This window comes from Fusarium keratoplasticum, chromosome 5 (genome assembly GCF_025433545.1).
Source record: "Fusarium keratoplasticum isolate Fu6.1 chromosome 5, whole genome shotgun sequence".
Lineage (NCBI taxonomy): Eukaryota > Fungi > Ascomycota > Sordariomycetes > Hypocreales > Nectriaceae > Fusarium > Fusarium keratoplasticum.
Window position 1 is genome coordinate 1,497,617 of NC_070533.1, and position 15,277 is coordinate 1,512,893.

The 15,277-nt window shown below is 45.0% G+C and overlaps 5 protein-coding genes across 5 annotated transcripts; 2 read left to right on the forward strand and 3 right to left on the reverse strand.

Annotated features, from left to right (window-relative positions):
* Nucleotides 1-1,766: 1,766 nt before the first annotated feature.
* Nucleotides 1,767-3,720, forward strand: NCS57_00712700 (Na-H-Exchanger domain-containing protein; the record flags this gene model as incomplete). Its single annotated transcript, XM_053056989.1, has 5 exons — nucleotides 1,767-1,815; nucleotides 1,909-1,977; nucleotides 2,045-2,151; nucleotides 2,208-2,785; nucleotides 2,847-3,720. 5 exons carry the CDS (start codon nucleotides 1,767-1,769, stop codon nucleotides 3,718-3,720), a joined length of 1,677 nt encoding a protein of 558 aa, XP_052913184.1.
* Nucleotides 3,721-4,567: 847 nt separating this feature from the next.
* On the reverse strand, nucleotides 4,568-6,326 carry NCS57_00712800 (uncharacterized protein; the record flags this gene model as incomplete). The annotated part of the gene is made up of 4 exons (XM_053056990.1): nucleotides 4,568-4,737; nucleotides 4,786-5,896; nucleotides 5,949-6,031; nucleotides 6,101-6,326. The coding sequence occupies 4 exons, from the start codon at nucleotides 6,324-6,326 to the stop codon at nucleotides 4,568-4,570; spliced, it is 1,590 nt and encodes a 529-aa protein (XP_052913185.1).
* Nucleotides 6,327-7,022: 696 nt separating this feature from the next.
* Nucleotides 7,023-8,489, reverse strand: NCS57_00712900 (uncharacterized protein; the record flags this gene model as incomplete). Its single annotated transcript, XM_053056991.1, has 1 exon — nucleotides 7,023-8,489. One exon carries the CDS (start codon nucleotides 8,487-8,489, stop codon nucleotides 7,023-7,025), a length of 1,467 nt encoding a protein of 488 aa, XP_052913186.1.
* Nucleotides 8,490-9,358: 869 nt separating this feature from the next.
* Nucleotides 9,359-10,855, forward strand: NCS57_00713000 (putative agmatinase 1; the record flags this gene model as incomplete). The annotated part of the gene is made up of 7 exons (XM_053056992.1): nucleotides 9,359-9,493; nucleotides 9,547-9,643; nucleotides 9,695-9,785; nucleotides 9,834-9,917; nucleotides 9,967-10,196; nucleotides 10,249-10,667; nucleotides 10,724-10,855. 7 exons carry the CDS (start codon nucleotides 9,359-9,361, stop codon nucleotides 10,853-10,855), a joined length of 1,188 nt encoding a protein of 395 aa, XP_052913187.1.
* Nucleotides 10,856-11,263: 408 nt separating this feature from the next.
* NCS57_00713100 (Zn(2)-C6 fungal-type domain-containing protein) lies at nucleotides 11,264-12,865 on the reverse strand (the record flags this gene model as incomplete). The annotated part of the gene is made up of 3 exons (XM_053056993.1): nucleotides 11,264-11,295; nucleotides 11,359-12,615; nucleotides 12,700-12,865. The coding sequence occupies 3 exons, from the start codon at nucleotides 12,863-12,865 to the stop codon at nucleotides 11,264-11,266; spliced, it is 1,455 nt and encodes a 484-aa protein (XP_052913188.1).
* Between the last annotated feature and the right edge of the window lie 2,412 nt (nucleotides 12,866-15,277).

Genomic DNA, 15,277 nt, shown 5'->3' on the forward strand with positions numbered 1-15,277 from the left:
ACGACACGCTGCCGCAACAGCCTCAAGTATGCGACAAGTGGTGGCGGGAACTTGACACTCTTTCAACCTTGGCTGAGAGGGCAAAGACGGGGCTGGCATCGAGTACGTACATTCTTGTGTCTGGGCATTTCTCGGTCTTTCCTGGCGCCAAGTCCGGTACGCCCTGAAAGCCCGTAAGCTGGCGGGATACGGTGCTACAACAGGTCACTCGACGAGTCTTGGGCTTCTTGGGAGGACCTCTTGGCCGCACGACGGATCCACATGCCCAGAGGCCGAGCATCTTGGCTGGCTGACGAATAGCGCCACCCCATGCCTGAAGTACCTGTAAATTTAAGCATAATAAGACAACCGCGTAGACGCCAAGTAGCGCCAAGCGCCAAGCGCCAAGCACTACGCTTCCTCAACCTCCAGCCAAGAAATTCCGCCCCTAATGCCATTTCCTGGCGGCGACTTGGCCGTCATGCCACTGTGGTTATTGGATATGGCGGTTCCATGGCCCAGAGTTGCTGTAACAGGCCAAGTCTTGGTCACTTGGCTTCTCTTGGGTGTTGGAAAATCAGTGGGCTATACGGGCGGGCAGAGATTGCGAAAGGCTGGCGGCTGTGGTCTTTTTTCCCGGGTAACCCGTCGTCTGTACGCTTCATTCTGTCTCCTGCCGATCACTCTGTGTCACTTACTTGGCTGGTTTCTCTTCAATCTCCTACGTTGTGAGCTTCGCGAACCGCGGTGCTACTGCAAGGGGCTATGAAAAGACTCGGGCTTCTTCATCCCGTTGGAGGTAACAAAGCCTTCTTTGAAACCGGGAAGAGTCTCGCGTGAATGGAGAAAGGATTCGGGTGAGTAGGAGCCGGGAGCAAGTGTCCGAATTGCCAGTACCTTCTACGAGGTGTCGAGAAACACCGCAGCTTCCTCCTTGGGCTGTCTTTGTTGCCGAGGACCTCCAGTTTGATGCCAGCGTGGTGTGAATATTCCTCTACGGGGCTTACAGATGTGCAGTCTCTCCACATGGACATATGTTTGTTGTCTTGGCCGACATGCATGCGCGGGCGGGCTCGGCTCACCACCTGCTGCTATTCCTGTTTCCGCCAAAGCCACGGCTTGCGCAACTGCTTGAATCATCCATGTAGATCTTCTGTCTTGGGAGTGTCTCTCGTCATCTCCCCTGCCCTGGTCGCTCGTTGTGAACACGCTACCTGGGCTTGGCTCACCATTCAAGGCAGCCAAAGGCTCCATCCTTGAACCACCGCCTTTGAGACCCTTTCTGCCGCATCCCACGGCCTATTGAGACTTAGCATTTCATTCTTCTCCTCTCCCTTTCACCCGCCTATCACTTCGGCATCCTCTTTTTACCCCTCACGCTGTACAAAAACCCCCAAGCGCCCAAGCCATTTATGGGCTTTGGAAAAAGAGATATTTAGTAGCCCTGACTCACGACGCCTCTTTGAGCCTTCATTCCACACTCACCGTCCTCTGCTTCTCTGCTTTCTTCTCCCCCTCTCCTATTATCATAGTATCGTCGTTGAGCCCCAAGACTATTGCCATTGACTCCACTCATGTCCCAGGCGTGAGAAGGGAAGGCCTGCTTGTGAGAAGATCCTTGCGTCGACACTACGTCTCAAGACCTTCTTGCTCTTGCCCTACCGCGCCTGCTTCTTTGCTCTGTCAAGTCGCACAGATTTAAGAGCACACCATCTCCATACCCTTAGCCACCCTCAAGTGACTCGCTATTCCTTCTCCTTGGCCGATATTTTTCAAGGATAGCCACAATGCCGACCCTCAACCTGAGCGAATTGAACATTGTGCTGGGAGTTCTAGGTTCGCCATGATCCCTCTGTGCATTTCTTGGAAGCTTCGTGCCCAGTCTTGCCCAGTCTTGGCGTGTAACCTTGGCATGCTGACACGACACAGGTGCTTTCATGGTCCTTTATGGTGTGATATCTGTAAAGATCAAGCAAGCATGGTACCTAGGTGAAGCATGTAAGTTGCAACACATCTGGTCTTGTCCTCCTACTGGATGACTGTGGCTAACCTTGTTCGCTACCAGTGCCCGCCATGGTCATTGGCATTATACTGGGACCAATATCAGCAAAATTCCTGGACAGTGAAAGATGGGGCACGGCGCAGGAGGGACAGTCGGAGGCCATCGCTCTGGTAGGCTTCTTTTGTCAGGCTGTTCGGACTGTGTGACTAACTAAGTCATATTACAGGGTCTCATGCGTGTCGTGATCGGAATTCAGCTTGTAATTGCTGGCTATCAGCTCCCAGCAAAGTACAACGTGATCCGCTGGAAGGAGTTGACTATGTGTCTGATCCCTGTCATGACCCTTATGTGGCTCTGCACTACCGGCTGCATTCTGGCCACTGTTCCCAAGGTCAGCCTGCTCGCCGCGATGGTGCTCGCTTCATGCGTGACCTGCACCGACCCAGTCCTCTCGCAGGCTGTTGCCAAGGGACCCTTTGCAGACAAATTTGTCCCCCGATACCTTCGAGAAATAATTTCTTCTGAGGCTGGAGCAAATGATGGTTTTGGGTTTCCCTTCCTCATGCTGGCTACCTACCTTATGCGCCACGCATTCGGTAAGGCTGACCACGGCGAGAGCACTGCCGATGTTACGCACATGCTTTTCGCTCGAGCTGGCGATGTCGGTCGTCTGGGTGGCGGTGTGGGTGAAGCTTTCAAGAACTGGTTCTTGGAGACTTGGCTTTACTACGTCATCATGGGCATTGCCTATGGCGCTGTGGTGGGATACTCGTCTTGCCGAGCGGTCAAGTTTGCCCTCAGGAGGTAAGGATATACCGAAACCCTGACACCCTGGAAAAGGCCGAAGCTAACTAAACGCCTATAGGGGATGGATTGATGAAGAGTCTTACTTGCTCTTCCCGACTGCCCTTGGCCTCTTCCTCATTGGCACCTGTGGTGCCATTGGAACCAACGATCTTATCGCTTGCACCGTTGCTGGAAACACCCTGAACTGGGACGGAGACTTCCTCGAGGAAACCAACCGCCGACACGACGAAGTCAACTCGTGTGTGGATGTGCTTCTCAACTTTGGCGGGTTTATGTACATCGGCATCGTCATTCCTTGGGCGGACTTTAACGACCCCGACGGTACCGGCGTGACCTACCCACGACTGATTGCGCTCGGTGTCATGGTCCTCCTCTTCCGACGCATTCCGGCAATCCTTGCGCTGTATAAGCTTATGCCCGCGGTCGTCAAAAACTACAAAGACGCTCTATTCATGGGCTACTTTGGCCCCATTGGAGTCGGCGCGGTCTTCTACCTGGAGCACGTCCGTCACCTGTTCCCACATGCGGGAGAAGGCGACGAGGAAGAGACGAACCTTATCAACGCCCTGGGACCCGTCATTTACTGGCTGGTGTTCTTTTCAATCGTTGTCCACGGCCTGTCTATTCCTGCACTCAATCTCATCTACAAACGTCTCGGTGTCAAGCCGATCCAGGAAGATGCTGTCGAGATCCGACGTAAGTCGCTGTTGGTGGCTACGCCTGCCAACGCTATCGCCGGCGATTCGGACACCTTCATTGCCTACAACCGCTTCAGCCGACCGGTGTTTGACCTTCCTGTCCTGCCTGGGATCCAGGACACGCAGCCGGCAAACGTCAATGCGGGAGGCGAATATCCCGACTGTTCTGACGATGAATTGGAGAAGGAAAAGAAGAAGAAGCCTCATCGACGAACTATTCGTTACATGGTATAGGAGCAACGTTAGCATGGAATAGGGGAGTTCATTCAAGGAGTTAGCATTCACGCTGGGGGTTGGCCCCTCGCCTTTGGGTTGGGTTTGGGTCTGGGTTTGGGACAGGGTTACAATCATTACCTCAAGCGTTTCGATCTTGTTTTCATAGTCATAGATGACCATAGAATCTCGACTGGTATTTCATATGCACTCTTTTTCACATGTTGAGTTGGCTCAAGCTCTCGTACCATTTCCACGTGCACTGACCCTACCAGCGACGTTGTAGTTTGGGCCTGACTCACTTTACTCGTTAGAACTTGATCTCGTGTACTCATACAAGAAGGAAAGTCTGTTGATGGTAATTTGCCGTGTACAAGTCTGGTGGGCGGTGGGATCAATCCGACTTGACCATGCTGGCTACTCTAGGGTGGAAGCATCATTGCAAGGAAGAGCTCAGACATGGTCATGTTAGACATGTGACTCACACATCCCCATTAAAAGCCATGCCCAAGTTACATGCCAAGAAACTCGTGGCATTTGAAGCGATATGCCGTGTCTCAGCGCAAGTCAGCTTCGGAAAAGGTAGCAATTGAGTCAAGCCCCGCCTAAGGGGTGGAATAACTCGTCTTGGAAGCAACAAAGTGCTGAAAGGGAACCGAGTCTAAGTCAGGTATGAGTTCAGGATGAATTCTAAGAGTAGCTAGCGAATGTAAATGTTGCTAGACTAGAGTCTGAGCTCGGGGTGAGGGGCTCTGACAAGGGCAACACATCAAAGGACATTCACGGTTTCGTGTGCTGCCTCCTTGGGCAAAAGGACTGGGATATCAACAAGATAAGTATTAGTTGTTGTTATACTTTTACAAACTATTCACAAACTTGAGTCCTTCTCTTCGTCAAAACCAGCCGCATGATGAAACGAGGGGCCCTCGTAATGCGTGGTAGCATAAGTAAACCACCAAAGCGATGTGATAAACATTACACCGCAAAGGATCACAGAATTGTAGTTCATCGTTGTAGCATCAAATGGCAGAGCAGCAGCTATGAAATTGTTAGCAACTGACATGTCTCAAGGAAAGGGATACTGACGGAAGCAAAAGAACACATCGAACAGTGTGATAAAGAGGACAGCAAGCCCATTAACCACATAGCCCAGTCCTTTGAGATGGAATGGTCCTGGATTAAATCGCTTACGGCGGCTGAACAGATTTGAAGCAATGGGGATGGCATAAGAAACAGTGCTGATGATGATGAAGGATCCTGTGAGGTTGTTGAAGCCTACTGGACTACCCAGTGGAATGGCGCCGATTCCAGAAGCAATCACGGCGACAAACAGAGTTGCCTGGACCGGAGCGCTTAAGCTCTCATTGACTCTGCCAAAGTACTTTGAGAATGGTACGGCGTTGTCTCGAGCCAAGGCCCAATAGGTCCGAGAATTGGTCAAGACAGTCCCAATTACACAGCATAGAGACGACATGAGGATGATGAACAAGAGGGCAAACGTGGCAGCGGGACTTCCAGTGGCCTGATGGTAGATCCCGGCTAGGGGGAATGTGTTGAACCCGCTCTGCAAGACGGAAAGGTCGGAGATTGCGTAACCGAGTACGATCGCAAAGGCAAAGGCATACAGCCCACCAATGGCAATCTGGAGAAAGATTGCTCTGGGAAGATCCCTCTTTGGATTGGTGACTTCCTCGGCCATGTGTGTGATGGCATCTGGTGTACCAATGGTGAAGGCCCCGTTGAGGACGCCAATCATGAAAGCGATGCCATCATCCCAACCTGTCAGGTTGTTCTGGTGAAAAGAGTTCCAAACAAAGCGATTTGAAGCGTGTCGGGCTGGCATCGCTGCAACAACAATGATGGTAACCAGGCCGCCGACAATGACCAAGAAGAGACCGATCTTTTGGGTATAGGGAACCAGACGGTTTGCGAAGATGACGGTCAAGGTACTGACCCATAGCACAAGCATGTAAGCAACATACACGTGCCATGCAGCAGAGGTATAGTTGGATGCAAGTGTAGCATAAAGTGCCACGCCGGCGTTGGCTGCAACCTGGACGAGTGATGCCAGGCCAAACATCCAGCCGTAGAAGTTGATCCATCCAGCGAAAAAGCCAGTAATTCGTCCCCATTTCGGTCCGGCTGCGAGTGTCGCCCAATGATACACACCAGCTGAGGTTGGAAAGGAAGATGCGAGCTACCAAACCGTCAACGTTAGCATGTTCCCGCAACCCCCAGGTTAAACGTACCTCTGCCAGACTTAGACCGATGAATGTGTAGTAAAACACCGCTACTATAAGACCATAGAGTACACCCGAAGGCCCACCGTTTACTAGTGCGCCCAGATTTGTTAGTTGTGTTTGCTTAATGACGTTTTGAAATCCAAGGGAAGAAAACATACGTAGTGACACAGAGATCGATGACCCAAGAACCACCCATGCATTGTTGACCGTAACAGCAATGCCTGTGAGGCCAACAAGCCCATATTGACGAGTGAGCTGATCAGTGTGACCCGACGCATTGACGGTAATACGGTGCTCAGCAATGGTGGCGGCATCGTCGTCTTTGATCACTCCTTTCTCAAGCACACCATCTCCAACCTTTTCGTTTCCAACATCAAACCCCATGATGCCGTTGGCTTGTAAGAGATGGAATGAATTGGTGCTATTCCAGTATAGGAGACTGGCTGAGAAAAGCAAGCGCCACGAAGGCTAATCATACAAGAGGAATTGCTTCAAATCTGAGACTGAGAACTGCTTGACCAGTTCCAGCCATCATAGCACGATTAGAGGTAAGGTTATATATACATATTTCAGAGTAAGGGAATGGTATTGTTCCATGTTTAAGAAGGCTGAAAGATAACGCTTGTTCAGGGAGTCTACATGGCCTCTCATCAGCCGAAGGGTGCCCTGACCGATTGCGGCTAGAGCCATGGTCTGGGGGTAGCCAATACTGTCCTTGCCACTGTTCTTATCTCTACCACCGGATTGGCCGGGTAGTTCATCCCACGAGGGCTCAGCGATGGCCCCTGTCCGCATTATCTATCACAAACTACTTTGCGCCCCCAGCTTATCTCAACGTGGGAATGGTTGCATTGACGATGATGTCTGGCCACAACCAGCCATCCATAACTTGTTCTTGCGAAGAAAGGAGAAAACCCAGTTTTAGAGGCAACCTTTAGGAAAATAGCGCAAATTCAAGATGCGAAAGGAGGCATCTCCTTCCATCACTTAGATAACAACTGGGAGGCGAGATGCCAGGAAAAAAAAAAAAAAACTGTGTAGAATTCAACGTAAAGTTTAGTTGGTATTCTACGCTGTGACTTACACGCCTTCATCAGTAGAATCGTCCGCCATATCATCACCTTCTAACCTATCTGATGCCTTCTGAACCTCGGCATCCCAGTTGCTTACACCAATGATCATCCACTCTAGAATACCGACGAGAAATAGTGCTACGCATTGCCCAATCCACAAACCAGAGAGTCCCCATCCATGGAAAGCAAGATAGATTCCTGCTGGCAACGCACCGCCGTAGTAGCTGATGCAGTTGACGAGGGCCCCAACCCATTGTCGCCCCATGCCTCTGAGAGCTCCGCCACAACTTCCGTTCAAGCCGTCCGCGATCTGAAATAATGCTACGTAGGGCATGATATGAGCGACGAGGTCAATGACGCGCTCGTTGTCATTGAATAGGCGGCCAATGCTATTTCTGCATGCCATGAGAGCAGTGAGAACCAAGGCACCAAAGATCATGGACAGTATAGCTGCAGCGTGTGCTGAGCGTCGGGCGTGCACAGCATCTCCAAGCCCCAGCAAGTTGCCGAGACGAGTTGACTCTGCTACTCCCAGTCCAAATGGAATGGTGTTGATGATCTGGTCTGCGGTCATGACAACCGACTGCGCAGCGAGAGGAATGGTGCCAAGGCGGCCTGCAGCCAGAGCCACAATCTCAAAAGCCCACCACTCTGTGCCAACATGGATAACACCTAGGAAGGCAAGTTTGGCAAAGGGTCTGAGGTTTGTGAGTGCTCGGCCAGGGTCAAACCCACTCCAGCACTCGCTTCCTTTAACAAAAGCTGTGTAAGCAACCAAAATAAAGAAGGAGAGCCAGTAGGATATGCCTGTTGCCAGAGGTGCACCATATAGGCCAAAGCCAAGAGGGTAGATGAAGAGATAGTTGAGCAGTGCATTGAGGGGAGAAGTGACGAGGAGAGCATAGGTGCCTGGGCGATATATCCCTTGCGCCTGCAAGAACTTTTTCATCGCCTCGAACCAGACATACCCAAGCCCTCCAGGGATCAAGAGTTGAAGAAACTTGGGGCTTTGGACACAGATGAACTCTTTTTGGCCGAGTGCGCGGAACAGGCTTCCAGAGAAGCACCAAATGACAGCAACTACTGCGTAGAAGGCTGTCAAGACAAAGAGTCCCCTCTGGAGCAGGATGCCTAGGCTTCCCTTGTCCTTTGATCTTGTATAACTACTCGAAGCGAGCGTATCGAGAGCGGTGGTTCCGCCGAGGGCGATGAGCCAGGCCGTTGCCATCGCAAACATGTAAGAGAAGGCAGCAGTGGCCAACGCTTCAGGTGAAAGGCGACCGACGACGAGGATCGAGACGGTTTGTAGACTGTTTTGAAGCATATAGGCAAGGATAATTGGAATAGAGGCTTTGACGAGGAACAAGGTCTCTGCGAGCCATTTGGATCGATCGTCATGTAGGGTAGGAGGTTTTCGTGGAGGACTTGTAGGACGAGGAATTAGGAAAGTCGTCTCATCTGGAAACGACTCCATTGTGAAACGGTATATCTGAGAAAAGAGTTGAATTGGTTCGTAATGCTCAAAGATGTTTGATTGTGTGTACAACGTGTTTCGAGCTGGGAAGGGCTGATGAAGAGAAATGCACGTAGTTTGAACTACTAGCGAGCTTGGTGAGACAATCAAATCAAGATGCACATTCAATGGCTGATTCTTCAAAATTTCCTCTGTGACTAATGCGATATCTAAATTTGATCTTTATCAGAAGAGTTTTCGTCAACGGCCGAAGTGCCGATATCGTGATCGGACGAAGGGTGCAGCCGACTTGCTGCGGGCTGTTCCGAGTCTGTGACACCTTCCCCAGATACCAACCAACTTGGAGGCAATACTTCGATCAACGGTGGCTCATGCAACTACAGAACCGGAAGTCGTTGATTCGCTTATCGAAACGAAAGGTATAGAAGGAAAGTTGCGCCCTTTGCCAACGTCTTATCGGTCAACTCAAGTCTCAGTGCTCCTACATTGCCTATTTGGGCAACTTAGCCACGATAAGATAACGAGACTGATATCGCTTGAAGATCCACCTGCAAGCCCCGCTCGCTTCTAACCGTTTTGCATCAATTGCCCGCGCTAACCCATTCTGGCAACTTACGCGCCTCCACATCTGGGGAGGCATCGAGTGACAGATTCGTGAACAGTATTGTGGGAGATGCTACGATGATAATGAGGGGAAGTGGGAAACGGCTCATGGCTGGTTTGGGTTACGTACGAGCTCTGTGAGCAGTCGGAGATGGTCTTGCCATGTGGATGAAGAACATAAATACTTGCGTCAGGGGCCTCACCATTCATGGACAGAACATCCTCAGCCATTAAGTCTATTAAACATTAACTTACCTCCTCAAAATATGTTTATCAACGCTCTGCTCTCCCTGGGCTACGCCTCCGTGGTCATGGCCCACGCAGGGCATGAACAGGAGCCCATCTCTGGGCCTCATCAGTCTCTGTGGTACAGTACTTTGCCTGGAGATGGCGGCACCCAGGTTGGTATCCAGACGACCAGAGAGTCAACGGGAAAGTTGCTAACTAGGTCCAGGCGGATTCTGTATTTTCTGGTATCACAACTTTTGGACGCTTGCCGTATCAGCCATGCTTGAGCCACAGCAGTATCAAATATGACATTGCATTCATTGGTGAGTGACGGTAGCGGATGCCACAGAGTACAAAATCTCATTATCTTGCAGGTGCCCCCTTTGACACCGGAACATCTTACCGCCCTGGCGCCCGATTCGGACCTTCGGGCATTCGACAGGGATCTCGACGCCTGAACCTCTAGTATGATTCCTTTCCCAATATGCACAACTCTCCCTAACTCAGGTTTAGTGGCGGCTACAACGTCCCACTAGCCACCAATCCTTTCAACAGCTGGGCAACAGTCCTTGATTGTGGCGATATCCCCGTTACTTCGTAAGACTTCTGCAGCTACCAACAGGCAGGGGTATTAACAGACACATAGGTATGACAACACGTTTGCTCTTCAGCAAATTGAAGAGGGACATTATAGCATCCTCTCTCGCCCCCCAGTGACTGATGCAGACAAGTCTGGGCCGGCAAAGAAAGGAAGGACCTTGCCCCGGGTCATCACCCTTGGAGGAGACCATACCATTACTCTTCCCCTGCTTCGATCTATCAACCGTGCTTATGGCCCCGTTTCCGTGATCCATTTCGACAGCCACCTGGACACTTGTAAGATCACCGCCATCTGGATTGCACGAGCAGCACTGACATCAAACAACAGGGAAGCCGAAGGTGTTTGGTGGTTCTCCATCCGATGTCGCCAGCATTAACCACGGAACCTACTTCTACCACGCGGCGATGGAAGGCTTGCTCGCCAACGACACTAACATCCATGCCGGTATCCGGACCACCCTTAGTGGGCCCAGTGACTATGACAACGACGGCTACTGCGGCTTTGAGATTGTGGAGGCACGGGAAATCGACACCATCGGCACTGATGGAATCATTGAGCGTATTCTCAAGCGTGTGGGCACGGAACGACCGGTCTATCTCTCTATCGACATCGACACGCTGGATCCCGCCTTTGCGCCTGCAACTGGAACGCCTGAGACTGGTGGATGGTCAACTAGGGAGCTGAGGACGATCCTCCGGGGACTGGAGAGCCTTAATCTCATTGCAGCAGATATCGTTGAAGTTGCTGTGAGTATTATTTCCATCCGTGTCAGTGTCAGTCGGACTAACTTGACATTAAAAAGCCTGCATACGACACAAACGCAGAGCACACTACCATGGCAGCAGCGGACGTGCTCTACGAGGTTATGAGCATCATGGTCAAGAAGGGACCTCTGAGCAGAATGATCCAGGGGAAGGAGCAGAGTGACCTGTGAAATTGATGGGAGTGAGAAAGGGCTACCTAGATCTCGAATGTCCATAACCTAGCTATCGTATAGACTGTGTTGAATTATGTCTCGTCTTACCCATGCTTCACCATCACCATATTGACTTCATGAGCCTTGCCTTGAGTGGTATGCAAGTAACACCTGGCTCCTGAATTTGATCAGTAGTTTTTTGATACACAAAAGTCATTGGGATAGTATGGTTTTATCGACCCGGACACCTTAGATAGAGTGCTTGCTTGAGTACCTAGGGTCAGGAGAGGAGGATTCAACTTATCAATAAAGCCATTTACTTGTGAAGTTAATCTACATGCGGTGCCAACCATTCCAGGTCTCAGCTTCATAAACGAATGGCTCGGATACTTCTGGAGGAGCCTAGGTATAAACACTTAAAAGACTCTAGAATAAGATTATGTTATACTGTAACTTTTCTGCCATTCATGTATATTAGCATCGAAACTTGGACAGAGCATGTGCTCAACTAATACACTTACCAAGAAGCTGACTTGAACATATATTTCCCTCAAAGTCTTGATGATCCGTCCTGATTTTCCAAACGTCTTTGAGTGCGCGTTTGATCGTGTGGACGTGAAGTGAACCAATGCAAACCTCTAGCTTCTGAACCTTATCTAGGATGAAGTCCTTCTGGTCGTCATCGAAGGCCTCGCAGCCAACGGTAAACAGGGGCATTGCCATTGCGACCCAAGTGTTGCAAGGCTGGCCCTGTGTCATGTTTTGTATCATTCCATTAATGGCCCGAACAGCAGACTGTATGGGCTGTGAAGCCGAAGGCATCGTGTAGAGTTGTCGATATAGTTGAATCAGCGTGGCTTGTTGAAAAATCTGGTGACAGAGCAAAAAGTCACGGCTATATTGAGGCGAAAGTGTTGATGATATTAAGACCTCGGGCGGGGCTTTGGCGTCTCGATTGATCATACCGTTGATTTTTCCCAGGAGGATATCGGCTTCCGCATTCAGACTAAATTGATGGCCGGAATTATTTTTAGTCGCGGAGTTGATATGCTGTAAAAGGTCGAGAAGTTCTTCGCTATAGCCCAAGAATCCATCTATCTTCGGGCTTCTTGTTAGGGCTGAGCTGGAGTCGAAGAAGAGGGTCTGGCCCAAGTCCACGGAAGGACCGGAAGGCTCAATAGTCTGTAAGTAAGGCAGTGTTTGAAGAGAGCGATATAGAAGAAAGAGATGCCTCATGGCTGACTCCATGGCGGTATCACCGGTACCAAGCTGGTCATCTGGTTGGTGACCATCGAGCAAGGCTTTGATGCCTTGAAGGTGAATGCGCCACGACGGCACTCCTTGTATCCCAGCAAAGACGTCTGCCAGACACCAGATCAGACAAGTTGCTACTATGACCTCGTCCTTTCGCTGCTCTGTCAGAGCTTTCCGCAATAGCGACAAACCGGACGATTGCAAGTGCTCTAATACGTAGGAAATACTGGTGCCTTCAACCTCTGATAAACCCCTGGATAAAAGGCCGGCAGCAGAGAGGGCAAGGCTTGCAGAAAGAAGATGGGGCGAGTATAGCATCTTCGGGATGAGACCCTGGCAAAGATCTTGATGGATGGACGGATGGCTCGACAAAGATGCTAAGACGCCCCCAGAAAAGTACTCCAGGAGCTTCTTGTATCTCCGTGGAAGGACCACCCCATTTGGAAGACTGTCAGGTATCGGGGCTGGAGATTGTCCAACCGAGTCGAGAGGTGGCGGTTGAACCAGTCTGCGGTGAGTCGTGCCTGATATGGGAAGTCAGCGATGGTAATCTACAAATTCAAGACCGAATCGAATATTATCACGGCCTAGTGGAGATCAATACGTACGAAGCCCGCGGTGTTGGACCTTTCGGTCGCTCCAAACCAGCCTCAATTCATACCTGCAACTTCGATTTGCGGCATTGCAATGCCCACATGTGGGCTTTAGTTCATCACACTTCCGCCGTCTTCTGCGACACTCCTCACAGCCCCGTCGTGACCGATGGTTTGTCATAAGCTACGGGGTAATAAGGCAAAGGCAGGTATAATATATAAGAGGAAGGAAGAAGAGAAGAATAAGGGAGCGAAGAGAGTGAGATAAGACGAGAGATAAGAGAGAGATAAGAGTGCGGGGCAATTATAGGTAGGTATTAGTTTGCTATAAGTATAATTTATAAAGGAAGCTATTAATAGTAGCTTATTATTAAAGATTAATAAAGTTAATTTAATACTTAAGGTATATATTTAAGGAATTAATAATTAATAATAATTATTTTTAATTAAATTTTTTTTATAAATTTTAAAATATTTTTAAAAAATATATATAATAGTTTTTATATATATAAGTTATTATATATTAAAAAAAATACTTATATATATAAAAAAAATTAAAAAAGTTTATATAAAAAAATATAATTATTAATTTAATAATAATTATATAATTCTTTATAAAGTATTATTTAAAATTAGATTAATATATTTTTTATTAAACTTTTATTTAAAAGCTTATTTTATTTATTAATAAACTTATTAGTTAAGCTTCTTACTTATTAACTTTTTATCTAAACCTATTTTATAAAATATAAAACCTTTTATAATTATATATCTTATTATTATAAAATAATAAGAAATATTAAGTTTTTTTATTATATAAAAAGTAATTATTCTTAATATACCTAGTAAGAGTATTTAAAAGTTATTTTTAATAATTAATAAAGTCTTATTTATTAGATATAGAAATAGCTTAAAGCTAAAGTAAATAATAATTAAAAAAAATTAAATTAATTCTTTAAAGATTTAATAATAGCTATAAGGCTATAAGGAGCTTTTTTAGCTCTAGTAGTTTTATAAGACTTATTTAATTTAAGTAATCTAAGATAATTTTAAGTTTTAACCTTAGTAAGATTAATATATTAAAAAGGTAATATATATATATAATAAGTATCTTAGTTAAGTAAATATCTTATAAATCTTAACCTTCTTTATAAAAATTATAATAAAGATATAATAAATTATTTAATTAATTAAAACTACTTATTATATTTTTCCCTAAATATCTTAATTATTACCTAATAGGTCCTTATATTATAGCTAGGCTTATTATAAATATTATAATACTAAATACCTAATTATATTAACCTCTCTTAATTACTACTTTATAATAATTTAGCTATTATTTATATATTAATATTTATTTAATTAATTATTTACTTTTCTTCTTTTATTATTATAACCCCTTTTTTTTATAATTATATCTTTTTTACCCTCTAGTATTAACTAAGTATCTTATTTACTTCTTAAAAGTTTTTATTCTTAGTAGTTAATAAGATAACTTAATATATAATTATCTTTATCCCTTTCTTAAGAGACCTTAGGGCTTTAAGGATTAATTCTAAGGAGCTATTTTAATACCTTTTAATTTATCTTTTAAGATATTTAGACTAAGATTAGGCCTTAAGTATAATCTTTAGGGTTTTTAATACCTAAGAGGTTAATTAATTAGATACCTCCTTAACTAGTATTAATATCTATAGCTATATATTAAGCTTTAAAATTATATTTTTTAAGTTAAAAGAAATAAGATTAGCTTTTTTAAAAGCCTTTTTAATATTTCTTTTTATTATAATAGCCTTATATATTATATAAAAGGCTAAAAAGAATTTAGTCTTTAAAATATAAGTAATAAAGTATTTAATTAGATATTTTATTTTTTAATTATAGGCCTTTTTTAATAGCTTAAAATACTTAATATTAAAAGATTAAAATAAATAAGAGGAATAAGATAATATATAAAGCTAAATAATTTTTTTTTTTTATAATATTTCTTAAATTTAATAAATTATTAATTTTTATAGTTATTAAGGATTAAGAAATAATAAGAATTAATTAATTAATTAATTATATATTAATTAAAATATTTAAGCTATTTAAAATTAATTTTATTATTAATTTAATTATTTTAAGTTATTATAATTATTTAATTACCTAAGAGGTTATTTTTTTAATATTAATTAATAAGGTAATATTAATTTATATTAATAATAAATAATTAGATTATTTAGCTTTTTATATTAATTACTTAAATAATTATAATTTATTTATAATTATTAAGTTATATTAATTTTAGCTTTAAATATCTTTTTAAGCTTATAATAATTATTTTATTTATAATTATATTTATAAAGAAGTTAATCTTATTAAAATTATAGATATTATTTAATTAAATATTATATTTCGCGATTATATTTATTATAAGCTAAAATTAATTATAAATAATAATTAAATCTTTATATTTAGCTCTTTAGTAATTATATTTCTAAAAAAAATATATCTTAAGCTCTTAATATTACCTAATAAAATTATAAGCCTAATATATATTAATAAGTAGCGCATTATAATTAATAAGTAATTAATTAGCTATTTCTTT